At 36.2% G+C, this 16,046-nt stretch overlaps 1 protein-coding gene across 1 annotated transcript in view; it reads left to right on the top strand.

Moving 5' to 3' along the window:
- Nucleotides 1-16,046, top strand: part of PTGER3 (prostaglandin E receptor 3) — a 109,028-nt gene that overhangs the window by 23,041 nt on the left and 69,941 nt on the right. Inside the window, exon 2 of the mRNA XM_080655476.1 lies at nucleotides 9,257-9,436. Coding sequence (XP_080511602.1) covers nucleotides 9,257-9,436 — 180 coding nt within the window. The remainder of the gene's footprint in view (nucleotides 1-9,256; nucleotides 9,437-16,046) is intronic.

The raw sequence follows: 16,046 nt of genomic DNA, 5'->3' as shown, positions 1-16,046 counted from the left end.
TGTGAGGTGAATTAGGACAGTGGAGAATGTGTGAAAACAGGTTTGGTATTTTCACCATAAGAATGTTAGCAGTATACATTTTTGCTATACAACTAATTGGCTATAAGGCAATTTTGCCATAAACGATTAAGTAACTTGACAGTGTGATTTTCATTGGGCAGACTTGATATATTTAAGCTTCTCGTTAGTATGGTTTCATTTCTCCATTGACAAAGTTCTTGAAGTACACCCATTTTTGTATTGTATAAATCTTAGCTCTCATAAAGGTCTACACAGTGACAAGTAAATGTGGTGGTCTTAAGATAGTGAATAATAATGACTATATTTAATGTCAGATTGCAAAGCTATGTGTAAAGCCAGATTGCATACAATGCTAGAAAATGTTAACAACACAGTTTGCAAATTTTTCAGTGAGCACAGTCATCCTTCCCACTATCGAAACCAAAAGTTTACCAAGCTATGGCAAGTATTCAAGAGGTAGCTATTAATTTACAACAGTCTTGAAGAGCATTAGTGATCAATTCTTTAGGTGCAAATGGATGCTTTCCTTAAAGAAAGAGGAAATTGTAGCAAAAGAGAAAAAAAGTGTGATGCCAAAGAGGAATAGGAATCAACAAGCAAAAAAAGAATGTGTAATACTCTAAAGGAAAGACTTTGAAGACAATGTATTTTCATTTTTCTCATTAGCCTTTTGAATTTTGTTAATTTTTCATGTTTCATTATGTCCTTTTTAATATCCCTTTTTTATTTATTTTTATTATTTTCTGGTGAAATTGTCTTACGGCCAATTAGTTGCGCAGTTCTTGCAGTGAAGGTATTTATGGTAAAAATGCTTATGGCAAAAATACAACTGTATGAAATAGCTGCTGTGAAAAATGAAAGAGAGATATCGTACTAGGGAATGAGACCAGTTGGGGACCTTGAATTCAAAGAGATCCCACTCTAGCCGGTTTGGCTCAGTGGATAAAGCATGGGCCTGTGGACTGAAGGGCCAAGAGTTTGATTCCAGTCAAGGGCATGTACCTTGGTTCCAGTTGATGTGTTCCTCTCACATCAATATTTCACTCTGTGTGTCTCTCTCCTTCCCTTCCACTCTCTCTAAAAATCAATGGAAAAATATCCTCGGGTAAGGATTAATAACAGCAGCAAACAAAAAACAAAAGAGATCCCAATCTGCCACATTCAGCCAGTTCCATGCCAAGTACAAGATGTGTCCATTTGTTTCCCCTTATAAGGTGAGGTCCTTCCATGGCATAGATCCAAAAGAGAGTGTCATTTTGACATGTGACCAAGTTAAATGAGAACCATCATATCAGCTAGAGCTACAGTCATTAGCCTGCATTGTATATGGCTGTGGCACAGGATGGAGTTCTTCTGCATGTCATGGCTATACTGTCCATGAACCATAGTTTACTGCTAAACATCACAGTCCCTTTAATAAGCCATAACTAATTTCTTAAGTTAAATGTTTTGATCACTTATAGTGTCTGACTATTTACCTCTTAGCTGTTAAGTTATGCTCACATCAACTACCTAAGAATTCGAGCTAAAATGACCACATGATGGTTTTTAGAATGAAGTGTGAGACTAACATTTTATCAATAAATTACTTAGTAGGTAATTGTTTATATCGAAGCTTCCAACTACTCTAAATTTAGTGTATCCTTTTTCAGTGTGAAAACAGCATGTTTATTGTGAAATCTGGGAAACAAAGAAAAATATAGAGAAGAAAATAGAGATCATCCTAATTCCCACACAGAGATCATTGCTTCTAGTGTTTTTCTGTATATACACACAGAGTCGTTCTTTTGTTAATTGGATTATACTATGTCATAAATACTTATTTTAACATCCTAAACATTTTTTATGCTATTAAATATTCTTCAGAAACATGATTTTAAATAGCATCATTAGAATACATTTAGAGTATGTACATCACATATACTAGTATGTTATGCAGATCGATGGATAATCCATCATTTAAACAGTCCTCTACTGTTGGCTATTTAAGTTTTTCTATTTCTCTTTTATATTGAGGTTTATATTCCTGAACACCTTACTTAGTTCACACCTCTGATTTCTTCTTTAATCATTTTGCTGTGCTTAATTGTCACTAACACTGGCATTTTGGGCTTAAATGAAACTATATTTTGACAGAAAAAAACCAACTCTTTTTAAACTATAAACATTTTCAAGAATTAATGTTCACTGAACCTTGCAAAGACACATTGTGTAGACTTTCTATTGACACCTGAGATATAAAGGTTTGAAATATAGTAGATACCTCTTGTGAAATGTGTATCATAAAGCGAATCCTTCATTTATAATCCAAGGAATGAATACTTCTATAGAGTAGATTTTGCCTTCTTCCTTTCAGCCAGAATTTGAATACTTATTAGCTACTGACATTTTTTGACCATTCTAATAGAAAGATGAATATTTATCTAAATATAACATTTGTACCGAATCACACAGAATTTACAATTCATACTAATTGAAATGAGAGACTAATTCTTCCTTACTAAATGCTGTGATGGCAGGGTTTTTTGTTTTGTTTTGTTTTTGTTTTTTCTTGAAGGACCCTATTAGGTAGCGATTTAAGGAAATCAGACATAGATAAGACATCCATTTCCTTGCACTATTTCCCCTGAGCATCCACTGTTGTCTCTGAATGTCACAGCATTGTGTTCTGGAAGCATATGCAATAGGGCCATAGCCTGGGGCTTGGGAAGAGGTGTGCTATGTAAATGGAAGGCGTTAATTATTCTTATCTCATTTCACTTCTGCAACTGCACTACTGGATGGAGGAGATATCCGGTAAGCATTATTAATCATGTTTTGGAGAAGGGAGAAATTAAGATTCTAAGTTAGGTAACTGGTCCCCAAACTAGAAGCAGAGCCCAGTCAGATTTGTGGCAGGTCTTTAACTCTTGGTCAGTGTGTTTGCCTTTCTGTTACTTCTAAAATAATCTCCCCTGAAGCTTTATGACTCCAGCATCTTGTCCCTTCCATGGTCCACTTCTTAACTTTGCAGTTTTCCTCTCTCCTCTGTTTACCAAAGCACACCCTTGGCATTTTCCTGAAGAGGAATTTTGTCTTTTGTTCCACACCTTTTACCTTCGGTGTCTTTTCTTTCTCAGATTCAGTCCTTATTGCATTTCCATCTTTGCCCCAGAATTCATCAGACAAAGCTTAACCACAGAAGGATATGTAAGAGGCCATCCAGTCTAAGAGCTGTTTACTAGTGAGCTTATTAAAACAGAACAAATGATCTGCCTAAAGCCATAAATGGTGGCAGAGCCATTAGTAGGATTTACTTCTTCTAATTCTTAGTTCATTGTTGTTTTGAAAATTTTTTTAACAAATTACATACTAATAAAGATGAGATTACACAACTTCTAGCAATTTTTAAAATGTCTCTGAACTCTTTCTTTCTGAAGTTCTGGGGTTAGATAACGCAGGAGCAGCCTCTGAAGCAGTAGTCCTGAATGCCGAGACAATGCGGCACCTGGAAAACAGAGTGGTGACCAGACTGGAAAGACAACAACTATTCTTTGGCTCTACAACGAAACTTAGTCCCAGGACAATCCTTCAAATTATGTAATTAAGTACTTTAAAGGGCCCAGACTGGTTCCAGTGCATTATAATATCAAGCACACTTGTCAAACTGGAGAGGGAATTTCCAGTAAAGCAGGTTATTTTCCCAGGCCTAACCACAGAACGTTATGGAAAACAAAACACATGGATCAAAACTGGCCGTGGAGCAAAGTTCTCTTAGCCACTTACATTAGATAGAACCTGGGAATGCATAAATGCCACATAATGGAGCCTAAGGGCAAGTGACCAGTTTTATTTTCCTTCCCCCACATTAATTTTTCTGGGTTCACTCATTTATCATCTTCAATAGGTATTTATGGCCTAGAAGCCAAGGTACTTTTGAACCAAGAAGTGAAGTACTGAAGATTTTTGAATGTGTAGGTACAGACCCTGCTGCAGGAAATAAAACCAAATGCAGAATATGAAAAAGTCTCCCTTGGTTTGTGCTTTGCACATTTAAAAAGACCCTTATCACTGGCAAAGGGGCAAATCATTATTTTTCATTGAGGATGGAGCAAGGCAATTGCCCTTGACACTAGCCAGCGATAGCGAATTTAGCAATCACTGATAGAGTTGTGTTCCTGGTTATCACAGGTACAAAAAAAGAGCTCTCTCTTCCTGCTGATAACCAGGGGAGAGGCTTGAGGTCTGGGAGAGTCACGTGGAGCCTGGGGAAAATGCTGGTGGAAGAGTGGGCCCTCTGATCAGCCAGAATTGGTCCCAAGGCTCCTATGACAGCTAGTTCATCATACGAGGCTGATTGAAAGGAGCAGTCGTACAGCGTATACATGTGTTTGCTAACATAAAAATTAGCCTCTGTGCTGTCCCAGCATCCTGTTTTTTTGTTTTTCCTCCCTTTATAAGGAGTAAAATTGGACTTAACAGGAATAATTAATTCTACCAGAAATCTGCATATTCACACCAAAGTTTTTCCTCCCAAAGTCTGACCATCTAAAAGATATTTGTAAAAATCATAATGACTCATTAGCTCCTTGAACATAGGAGCACACCAACAGATGGATGCTAACTTGCATTTATGTTCAGAATTAGCTGAGGAAATTGGGGTCCTACTTCCATCCTTGCTGCCATTTGGAAATGGCAATATCATACTCACTGCCTCTAATTCAAATTATCTTCCTATTGCACATCTCATTATTTCTGGGGAAAGCTGGAATGTCTCTCCCCACGTGCCAGCTCTTGCTTACAGAGCTTGGCTTTATAATGCCATAATCACTGCATTGTCAATAGGAAATTACTGGAAATTACAGTCGACTAATCCATGTAAGGCATATGAAACCTATATTAGCCTAATAAAAATTATTTAGTATTATTAGCCTCATAAAAATTAACTTTATAATAATCAAGGAGAACTGTATAAAGTGACTTAAATCTCATTTTAATAAGTGATTTTTTGGATAAATTTTCCTGATTATAAAAATTTGGAGAAATTCAATACTTTATTATATAAGGGAAAATGGAAATGTAATTTAAATGAGTTTTTAGATCATTCTTGACCAGGCTCGGAACACTTTTTGGAAGATGATTAATGGTGAAATGTATTTAATTATTAGACAAGATGAAGGGCTGAAAGAGCTAGATAAAACCTTTCCAATTGTTTATAAAAAGAAGAAAAAATACTTGCTAGCTCTCTCCCAAATGATTTGAGAGAGAGCTAGCAATTATTTTTCAAATGAATATATTTATTGATTTGAAAGAGAGAGGGAAGGGAGAGGGAGAGAAACATTGATGATTGAGAACCATCTACTGGTTGCCTCCAGCATGCCCCCTGTTGGGGATCGAGCCTGCAACGTCGGGCATGTGCCCTGACTGGGAATCAATCCGTGACCTCAGTGCATGGGACGACACTCAACCAACTGAGCCACACTGGTAGGGCACTAGCCACATATTTTTTTACATAAAGACAACTGAATTGAAAATACAGTTTTATACCTTTCAGTCAAATACACAGAAATCTAACTGATGTCACTAGAATAACAAGAATTCATTATTACATGTTGCAAATTTAGAAATTGAGATAATTTAGACAGAGGTGAGGATGAAGTTTACTTTTACTTTATTTATGTTAAAGTTTCCTAAGAAAGTGTTATCAATGAGAGGGAATAAGTCATTTTCAAGCTCATTCCTCCCCATCCCCTCTCAACAGTTGCTGAGCACTCACTCTGTGGGTATATTAGTTTCCTATGGTAGCTCTTTAGCAAACTACAAACTCGGTGGCTTAAAACAACACAACACAAATTTCTCTTACAGTTTTGTTGGTTAGAAGCCTGGCATCATCTCACTGGGCTAATATCAAAGTGTCCATAGGGCTGCATTTTTTTTTTTTTTTTCTGGAAGCTCTGAAAGAGAATCTGAGACTGATTTTTTTGCTTTTTTCCATTTCTAGAGGCCATCCATCTACATTCCTTAACTCATGGCTTCTTTCCTTCATCTTCAAGACCAGCAACATTATATGTCTCTGACCATTCTTTTGTAGTCATGTCTTCCTCTGACCACAGCTGGAAAAGGTTCTCAGATATTGAGGACCATGTGATGATACATTGAACCCACCCAGATAATCCAGGACAATCTCCCCACCTCAAGGCCCTTAATGCTAATCACATCTACTATGTCCTTTTAAAGTTTTTATTTTATTTTTACTTTTAGGGAGAGAGGAAGGGAGGGAAGGAGGGAGGGAGGGAGAGACGAGAGAGAGAGAGAGAGAGAGAGAGAGAGAGAGAGTGAGAGAGAAACATCGATCAGTTGTTCCCCTTATCTGCGCATTCATTGTATGTGTCCTGACCAGAATCAACCCACAACCTTGGCATATTGGGACGATGCTCCGACCAACTGAGCCACCCGGCCAGGGCTGCTATGTCCCTTTTTTGCCATGTGTGATAATATATTCACAGGTTCCCGGGATGAGACCTAGATCTCTTTGGGTCATCTGCATACCCCAGTGGGAGGTCGTGTTCAGTTCACAGGACTATGAACCAGCATTAGAAGATACCATGTAGATATATGAATTTTAAACACATTTGAATAAATGAGAATAATAAATTCACATTTATTAATGAAGGGAATAATGTTTATATACATAATACTACCTTATAATCTGTTCTCTTCACTTAATTCTTATATGCACTATTATGTGAGCTAAACATGCTATTCTACTCCTTACGCAAGAAAGAAGGACAAACAAAAAACAGGATGCTTGGACAGCCAGAGCCTTCCTTTAGCCGGTGCCTGGATATTCTGCACGGACACACCTTCTGATCAGCCTCATAACCAACTGGTCAAGGGAGCTTTGAGACCCATACAGAAGGAAGGAAATATTTGTATTTTATCGAGCTGTACTCCTGATGTTAGAGATTCATGTGTTCACAGTTTCTTATGGTGTAGATAATGCTTCACTGAACATTCAATTATTTGTGCAGCTGTTTTTTGCTTTTATTGAATAAATCCCTTGGAAAAAATCATTTGAAAGAAATTATGGACTCAGAAGATATGTTGTCTAATTACTGGTTGCCTACCCATTCCCCTCTTCTTATTTATAGGACCATAATTTTGTTTAGGTATTAGGTGCTAATTTGGTCAAAGACCACAGGTTAAGCCCCAGGGAATAAATGTGTCTGATAAACCAAACCTGGCTTTTTCTATTTCCTTTGCCAATTATTGATTTAAGAATTACCTGTGACTCAACTCAGTCCAATAAGACCAAGTTGAAGTTTTCATAGCTGATTTATCAGAGCTGGGATTTAGGCTGCTGTATCTGTGATGTGCTAACCCCACCATCTGGGTGTCTGTTATTACTAAATTCACATGCATGACGGAGATGAACTAGCCTGAGACTGGAATAAGAGCAAAAAAAGGCAGCGCAGAGGATGAAGCAAAGGAGGATTCAAAGATGTCTCTGACACGTGGGGCCAGGCGACTGTGTAAGAATGAGGGTTTGTGGTTCGGGTGTTTCAGATGCTCAGGGATGTTGACTTCAATTTGGGATGTGCGACCTGAGGACAGAACATCCCAGGAAGTGTGGGCCTCCAGAGGCACAGTGGTTTTAATAGAAATGTGCTGTGAGCAACACATATAGACTCCGTATATCATTTTAAATTTTCTAGTAGCTATATAATAGAATATAATAGAAAAAGTAAAAAAGAAACAAGTGATGTTAATTTTAATACTATATTTTATTTAACGCAATATATAAAAATATTATCATTTTAGTATATAATCATTACATATTTCAACATCTTGATTTGTTCTGGTCACATTTCAAGCACTTTAAATAGCCAGGCACCTGGAAAGATGAATTTAGAAACCAGTTGTAATGTCAGCTCCTTCCTTTGCTTGTGAACGTGAACCTATGTTTGGGTTGTTCTTGCCCAGTATATTCCCAGGAGCAGGACAGCTGGGAGGCAGCAGATGAAATAGTGCCCCGTTGTTTTCCAAGGTGGTGGCTCCAGCTCACACTCTCACTAGTAATGTGTAAAAGAGTCCTCGCTGTTCCACATTCTCATTGACATTTAGAAAAGTCACATTTCTTCATTTTTGTGAAACTATTGGGTATAAAAGGGTTTGTTATTTTTTCACAATTTTCATTTTTATGATGATTAATGAGCTTGATTATTTTTTTAGATACATATGAACCTTCAATTTTTCCCTTCTGGGCAAATCACAAGTATTTATTCATTCAAATAGAAATATGTGCATTACATGTTATATATATGTGTATATATATATCACATAACATATTCACATACATGTCATATAATATTTTCGTTCACAAATACTTATTGATCTCTATCTGCTAAATATTGGTCTAAGTACTGTAAATATATTTGTAGGGGAAAAACAGTCCCAAATCCTGCCTTCATGGAGTCTATGTGTATATGTGGCGAGGAGGCAGAGACGAAAAAAGTAAAATGCCATGTGCCATAGGAAGTCAGTGAACCTGGGCTTAAGTCTGGCTCAGCCATTTTACACCATTAAACCTTGGTTTCTGAAATTGTAAAAAGAAGACGGCAAGAATATCAATCTTACATATTTTTTCTTTTTTATTGAATTTATTGTGGTGACATTGGTTAATGCAATTATACAGATTTATTTCATGTGTACAATTCTAAAATACATCATCTGTATATTGTATTATGTGTTCCTGACACAGAAGTTGGCAAATTGTTAGGATTCAGAAAATATTATTATTATTATTATTATTTTCTTCTTTCTTGCTCCTCTTTTTCTTCAGTAATATTTTTTTTTTAGTTATAACTACTGAAGTTTAAGATTAAATACTTTTGATTATGTATAAGTGTTGGCTCTCATTTGGGTATCAGCATGCTGTGTTTTCTGCAACAAGGCAAATAACTTTAGCTAATTTTGAAATGTGTTATTTTGAATCTTCTTAAATCCCAAGGATCAAGAGCCTGAGAACATACACTTTTTTAAAAAGCTGAATCCTGTCAAATAGCCAAAAATGTGGGAACATCCATAGGAATGTCTTGTATAATTCAGGGTTTGTTCTATGAGCATAAACGTTGCTTGAATTCATTTCACTGCAACCACCAATGTATTGTAAACTGACTATGTGCAAAGTGCTATTTAGAGGAGATGCATACGACCTTATTAATCTTTGGAACAATTATTTGTCCCTCTTTCTTAGATAATGATGTTGAAAATGATCTTCAATCAGACATCAGTTGAACACTGCAAGACGCACTCAGAAAAGCAGAAGGAATGCAACTTCTTCTTAATAGCTGTGCGCCTGGCTTCCCTGAACCAGATCTTGGATCCCTGGGTCTATCTGCTGCTAAGAAAGATCCTTCTTCGGAAGTTTTGCCAGGTAGCAAATGCTGTCTCCAGCTGCTCTAATGATGGACAGAAAGGGCAACCTATCTCATTATCCAATGAAGTAATACAGACAGGAGCATGAATGAGAACACTTAATCAACATGCATGTTCACCGCTTTTGGCAACAAATAGCCTTAAACCTTACTGTGAATTTAGGCATCTCTGGCATGCCACTGTGTATGCATTGAAGTAGAATTTTTGATATAAGGCCCAATGGTCTCAGCATAGATAATCCCCTGTGTGCCAGAAGTATTGAAACACTAACAAAGGGAAATATATTAATAACAATCTAGTGTTTTTGAGTCTCTGCCATTTGTAGCTGAATATGTGATTCTTTATAAGTGATCTTAGTCTGTGGTGAGGGTGGGCTGGGGAAAGTTAATATTCCCGTATTCTGAGCACATGGGGGATTTAATGCATAGATCAAAGTCCTTGATCTTCTGTGTTCTCTTTTACTCTCTTTTTCTCTGTGTCACTCTTTTGCCCCCTTACTTAAAAAAAAATTAAAAAGTTGAATTAAGATTTAAAAATGTATCTATAAGTCCTGGCTGGTTTTGCTCATCCACGCTTGGACCAAGGGGTCGAGGGTTTGATTCTCCATCAAGGGTACTACCTGAGTTGCAGGATCCCCATCCCAGGGCAGGAGACAACCCAACCATGTGTCTCTCACACATTGATGACTCTCTCTCTCTCTCTCTTTCTCTCTCTCTCTCTCTCCTTCCCTCCCTTCCACTCTGTCTAAAAATCAGTGGGAAAATTTATATCCTCAAGTGAGGATTAACAAAAAAAAAAGTATCACAATATTCATTGGTACTGGTGTTAGTTAAGTATTGTTTAATATGTAAATTAGCTGCTAACATTACAAAGTTTAAGTTTTGGTTGGGTTAGAATTAGGTTTACTTATTGTCTGAATAAGAGCTGATTTCATTTATTTTAAATATGGGAGGACTTGTGACTATTCAAATTGCTAAAAGTTCCTTTTTTTTTTGCATACATTGTTAATTCCTACAAGCCTGGAGAAGATTCATGGAACTGATCTAGAGTCAGTGAAGTGACTTTTCAGAATGCTATTTAAAGACTGATTTGAGCGCTAAATATAGTTACTCTGGCTCATTATTTTCTCTGATTATTTTCACTAAAAGTATTCTCCAGTCTTTTGGATTTAAAGACTAACTCAGATTCTAAAACCAATAAAATGTTGAGGGTTCCATAAAGAGTTTCCCTAGTTTGGCCTATTTATTGGACAAGAAAACAATAATATTGACTCCCTCACAGCAGTTTCTCTGCCCTCTCCTCAGAGTAGCATATCTAAATATTTATTATGAAATGTTTTTCTTACAGTCTACATCTATACTAACCTTAATAGCTAAGCTTTATATCTTTTCAACACAAGTAGATTACTACATTAAGTTTTGAGAATTGCACTTTAAAAAAAAAATTCCCAACAAACACAACAGTCTTTTAAGTTAGGCCTACACAAAATGTGCTTTGTATTCTTGGGAGCATTCATTTTGTAAGCAAATTAACATTTTCTTGTGAAGAATTTAATTTTCAGGTTACATTATTGCCTTCATGCTTAAAAAAAAACCACCTTACGATTTATTTATATTTCTTCATAGTAACTACATTTTCCTTTGAGTTTAGTAGGCATTTGGAGAAGAATTAACTTTAACAGGTACTGTGTTTCTATTAGATTACTCTGTACAACAGCCCAGTTCAATCAGGAATCATCAGTTTAACGCCCATGACAAACTGAGTGAAAAGACAAGATCTGCTGGGGGTGCTTATGTTAATTCATGGTAGTTCCAAGAGTCTAGGTTTCTGGGAAAACGGTGTTAAGTAACCTATCCTAAAACCCTATGGTAAAATCTCTCTATGCCATAAATCAGATGATCTCACAGGCCACCTCATAGGGGATAAGACAAAACTACCTACGTTACAAAAAGAAAGTGCATTTAGGATGACCTTGTAATAAAAAGGCTTTGCCACTCTAGTGGTCCCATAACCCTAGGTTATAATCAGATAGATACACATGCAGTGTGGATTCGAGTGGTGTGAGCACGATTGGGTTACTTTTTCCCAACACCTAGTACAGCACTTGGAATATACAAAGTGTCAATATTTACTCGGGGGATGAATGAATAAAGGCCTGCCAAACCCCAGTGCCATCAGCGAGGCCCCGCCATACGGTTGAAGTGCTTTATGCCACTACAGTTCATCAAGCTGATAAAGTGGATGAGCCCTGCTTATTTAATTACAGAAATATGAATTTATCTTCAATGTGTAGTGCCATATTGCTGCACAGCAAAGTGCTTTATTTGTATTAATAATTTAAGGGACTGATACATCCAAATGGTAATGGAGATTACTGTAAAAAAAAAAAAATCCCTTCTTACCCAACCATAGAAATACATAAAGATAAAAGAGCATGAAACTTATTGCCACAAAATAAATTCCTGTCCAGCGAGACCTGGTAGACGTGGACAAATGGCAAGTGGAAAAGGAAGAAATCATGTCAATGGCATATAAGTTTGTTACCTTGGCAGCCATTTGTTAGCCCAGGAAAACATGATACGACCTTAAAGTCACAAATAATTTTAGCCTTTGGATGAGAGTTGCAGTTAGGTTTCAGAGAATTTGAGCAGAGGCCCTGGATGTGGTTAGGAGGTAGACATCTATAGGCACTGCCCAAGAGGAGTCTGTTTCTGAGTTGAAGTTCATTGGCCTTAAAATTCACTCTCATATATGTACTTAGTTTATGCATATATCTGAGCAGGGGAAAAATACATGCATAAATTATAACAATTCCTAAACTTCACAGTATTGCTAAAAATAAATACAGAAATAAATAAATATTTAGGAAACCACATGGAAAGAAATGATTGAGTAGAATGTGGAAGTATAGATGAAATCAGCCTTCATAGATTTTACAGAGGAGTCCTGATTTTCTAAACCATGAAATTATACAGCTATGCTGAGTCATAGAAGAAAATGATGACATACTATACAGTAAGAACAGTTTGCTTATCCAAGTATTTAGGTTTGGTGGATTTCTTAAAGCCATTTTAAGTTGAAAAAAAAAAGTGTTACCTCAAAACTTACCAGATTTACCTATTGCTATATCCAAGATATTTCAAGTAAACATAAGTGCTTAATCATGCCAGATGTAAATGACTATTTAAAAAGTGCACATATATTTCTACTTAACACTTTCTGATTATACAAAAGATCTAAGGACCATGTTACAGAAAAAAAAATTGCAGAAGTTCATGTAAAACTGAACTGTAAAAGACCCGTGAACATGCTTAAGGGAAGGAGGGGAGCGGGGAGGGAGGGAGGGAGGGAGAGAGGGAGAGAGAGAGAGAGAGAGAGAGAGAGAGAGAGACCTGGGATCAAACCTGCAACCTGGTATGTGCCCTGACCTTTCTGGTACATGGGATTATGCTCTAACCAACTGAGCCACGAAGCTCGGCAAATTAGGCTTTTTATTTATTTAATACTTTTTATATTTTTGTTAGTTTTGACCCCAAATTAATGGTTGGTTTTCAATCTTTTCCATAACAATTATTTAATAATTGTTTTGTATTGGGAGCAAGTCAGAGACAGAAAATAGGAAAATTTTGTGCTTTGCAATTTTAGGCACATATATTTGCTACTTATTTTCACACTTTAACCCCAAAAGCTGCTCTTGAAATATACAGAACACTGGAAGATGAGTGACACAGAGAGACTGCAGAGTATTTATTACTAAAACTATATGGAATAATTAAAATTTCTATGGAAAGTTTAGACCATCAGTCATGCCAAATCTTCACAGCAGCTTGTTTATTGCTGGTTTTATGCTTGTATATGTCTCAAAATTTCTAAAACTGATGTCTAAATAAATGTACAGAATTATTTAATGAATGAGATTATATCGTTTTTAAAATGAAGACTTTAATACTGTGGCTAAGTTCATAGGACTGTTTTCTGAGTTGCAATAAAATGCTCATAAGAGGTGACATATATCTGTGATGTGTCATCACATAGGTTGTGATAGAACCAATGTACAAAAATTTAAAACCAATCTAAAACTCACATACACATTTGTTAAGAAGCTGAAGCTCAGTATTCTAAGACAACTAATAAGTGGTGATTACATTGAAGCATGAAACAGAGACTTAGAGAACATTTTTTCATAGAATTCCATTATATTAGTATCATTTATCAGATGTGGGGGACCTTTTTTCTGCCAATGGCCATTTGGATATTTATAACATCATTTGCTTAATATAAATTTAAGTTGCTATGAAAAAAGCTCCTACATTTATTGAATTTTGAGTCCTGCCTGCCGTTGCCTTGGTAGGGCCAAACCAAATGATTTCTCGGGCCTATGCAGCCAGGGGGCTGGGCGTTCCCCACCCCTGATTTATATAGATACTGATCTCATGCAAAAATTCATATTCACCTGAATTACTCCAACGGAAAAGGTGTTCATTTTATTATGACTTTGTATCTGTGGTTATCAAGTACAATCTTGTACTGTGTTCCCTGATGCATTTTTTGAGGGAGTCCACCTTGAATAAAAATGCAGAGAGTAAAAATGGAGTAGTATAGGTGACTGTCCTCAAAGTGACAAAGGGAAAACTGAGACAGTACATATCAATGAAGGCTTTAACAAGTCTAGAATAAAGTCATTTTTTTTTTCAAAAAGAGATCAACAATTAGTTTTTAAGTCCAATGAAAAGATATCTTCAAAACATGCTACTTAAAAATTCCATTCTCACTCGCTCCTGTTCTCTGCTCTTTTAAGGAAGGAAAGAGCAGAAAGTTCTTGTTTTATATATTCTCTATTTTATAATTCCTAAAAGAATTGTATTTCAAGGCTTATAATTTATACGAGTTGAGTTATAAACCATTATATTACTATCAGCTGAGTACATTTTGATCCTTGAGAAATACAATTTGATTGGATATGCAATATACTACATTGACTTATATATTACATTTTCTTTATTGAGAATTAAAATTATTTTATTCTCAGAAATACATCAGTATCATATCATAAGCATCCTAAATATCTCCTGGTTTACATATTTTTTTTTCACTGGAAACAAGCTTTTTCCCCCTAGGCCCCTTGCTTCCAACCTGCTTATTCATTTTTTTAAATTGAAAGCAACAGAAATATTTGCTATTGGTGAAAGCTGGGATTGGTTTTAAGAGTAAAGAGATTGGCTTCATATTTCTAATATGCTAACATCCTAATATATGAAATAGATCTGAGTATTGTCTTTAATGTCTGCTGCGATGACACAATTTTATTATTGGAATAAAGATAGGAAGGAAAGGGATCACCATCACCACCAACAACCTTTTTAGGCTTTTCAGCATTTTAGAGATGATTCCACCTCTGAAGTTATTTTCAAAAGCTCAGCTCTTACATTCTTTTGTCAATTGTTTTAGAATTAGAATATTGTGGCCTTGTAATGAACGTGAATCAGGTATCTAGCCAAAAGCTAGCCAATCACCAAACTTTAATCGCTATTTGAAATGAGTTTCTTTATATAGTTTTCAGTAATGTGAAGCAGAGAAAATGCATATGACTTCCTGATACACTTTACTTCAATGTCATTTCAACCTTTGAAAGGATACTGTTTATGTGGAGTGGGCATGGAGGGTGGGGTAGAAGACACAGAGAAAGATAGGGAGGAAAACCTGTATATACCCAACCCTGTTAGAAATCTTCACCCTTGTGGGCCCATTCCACAGAAGCACAGCGAGAAAGGGACCACATTCATCTTTACACTGGAACTCAGTAGGACAAAGCAAGGAGTGGCCCATGGCGTTCTTTTTCATAAGAGCAGGTGTTAGGTTCACTCAAGTCATATCACTGACTGCTAAACGCTCTTCTTTCTATACATAAACTTATATGTGTGTATTAATGTTTTACCTTCTCCTTCTTTATTTAAATGTCTAAATGTGTTTATACAAATAGCAGAAAATTGAACGTTCCTTTAAGCAAGCAAACTAAAAATAGGCACTATTACCTTAATCTAGTAACAACAAAGGAAAATAGTACTATTTTACATAGTGTATCTAAGTAAGAACTGAAATCATTGGCACTTTAATCAATAATTGTAAAGGCTTTTAATCAACCTGTAGAGGCTTTTCAGCATTTTGGAGAAGAAAGCATATGTTTTCCCACCTCTCCTACTTAGTAAACCATCCCTATACACTTGGTTGAGTGAGAAAGTATACTTCTATCACCTCTATGTAAAGTTTTTTGGGGAGTTATCTTAAGTGCATTGAAATATATCTTCCAGCACATTTTAAAGGCTGGTATTCAATATTGTGGAGACAAAGAATAAAAAGAAACTATGAAAAGTACATCAGAATTTTGATGGCATTCGAGTCATAGCTAGTTTGTGTGTTTAATTAATGTATGCTATTTATGTGGTGTTTGTCAATGGAAAAATAAAGTTGAATGTTCTGAAATGTTCCTGTCTTTTTTTCCCGATGTCAACTCATGTCAGGAATATTATAATTGCACTAGAGGCCCGTTGCACGATATTCGTGCAAGAACAGGCCTTCCTTCCCCTGGCTTCACTCCCAGCCGCCTGGGA

This window comes from Plecotus auritus (assembly GCF_963455305.1).
Source record: "Plecotus auritus genome assembly, chromosome: 2".
NCBI lineage: Eukaryota > Metazoa > Chordata > Mammalia > Chiroptera > Vespertilionidae > Plecotus > Plecotus auritus.
This window is presented reverse-complemented; position numbering and strand designations above follow the sequence as displayed.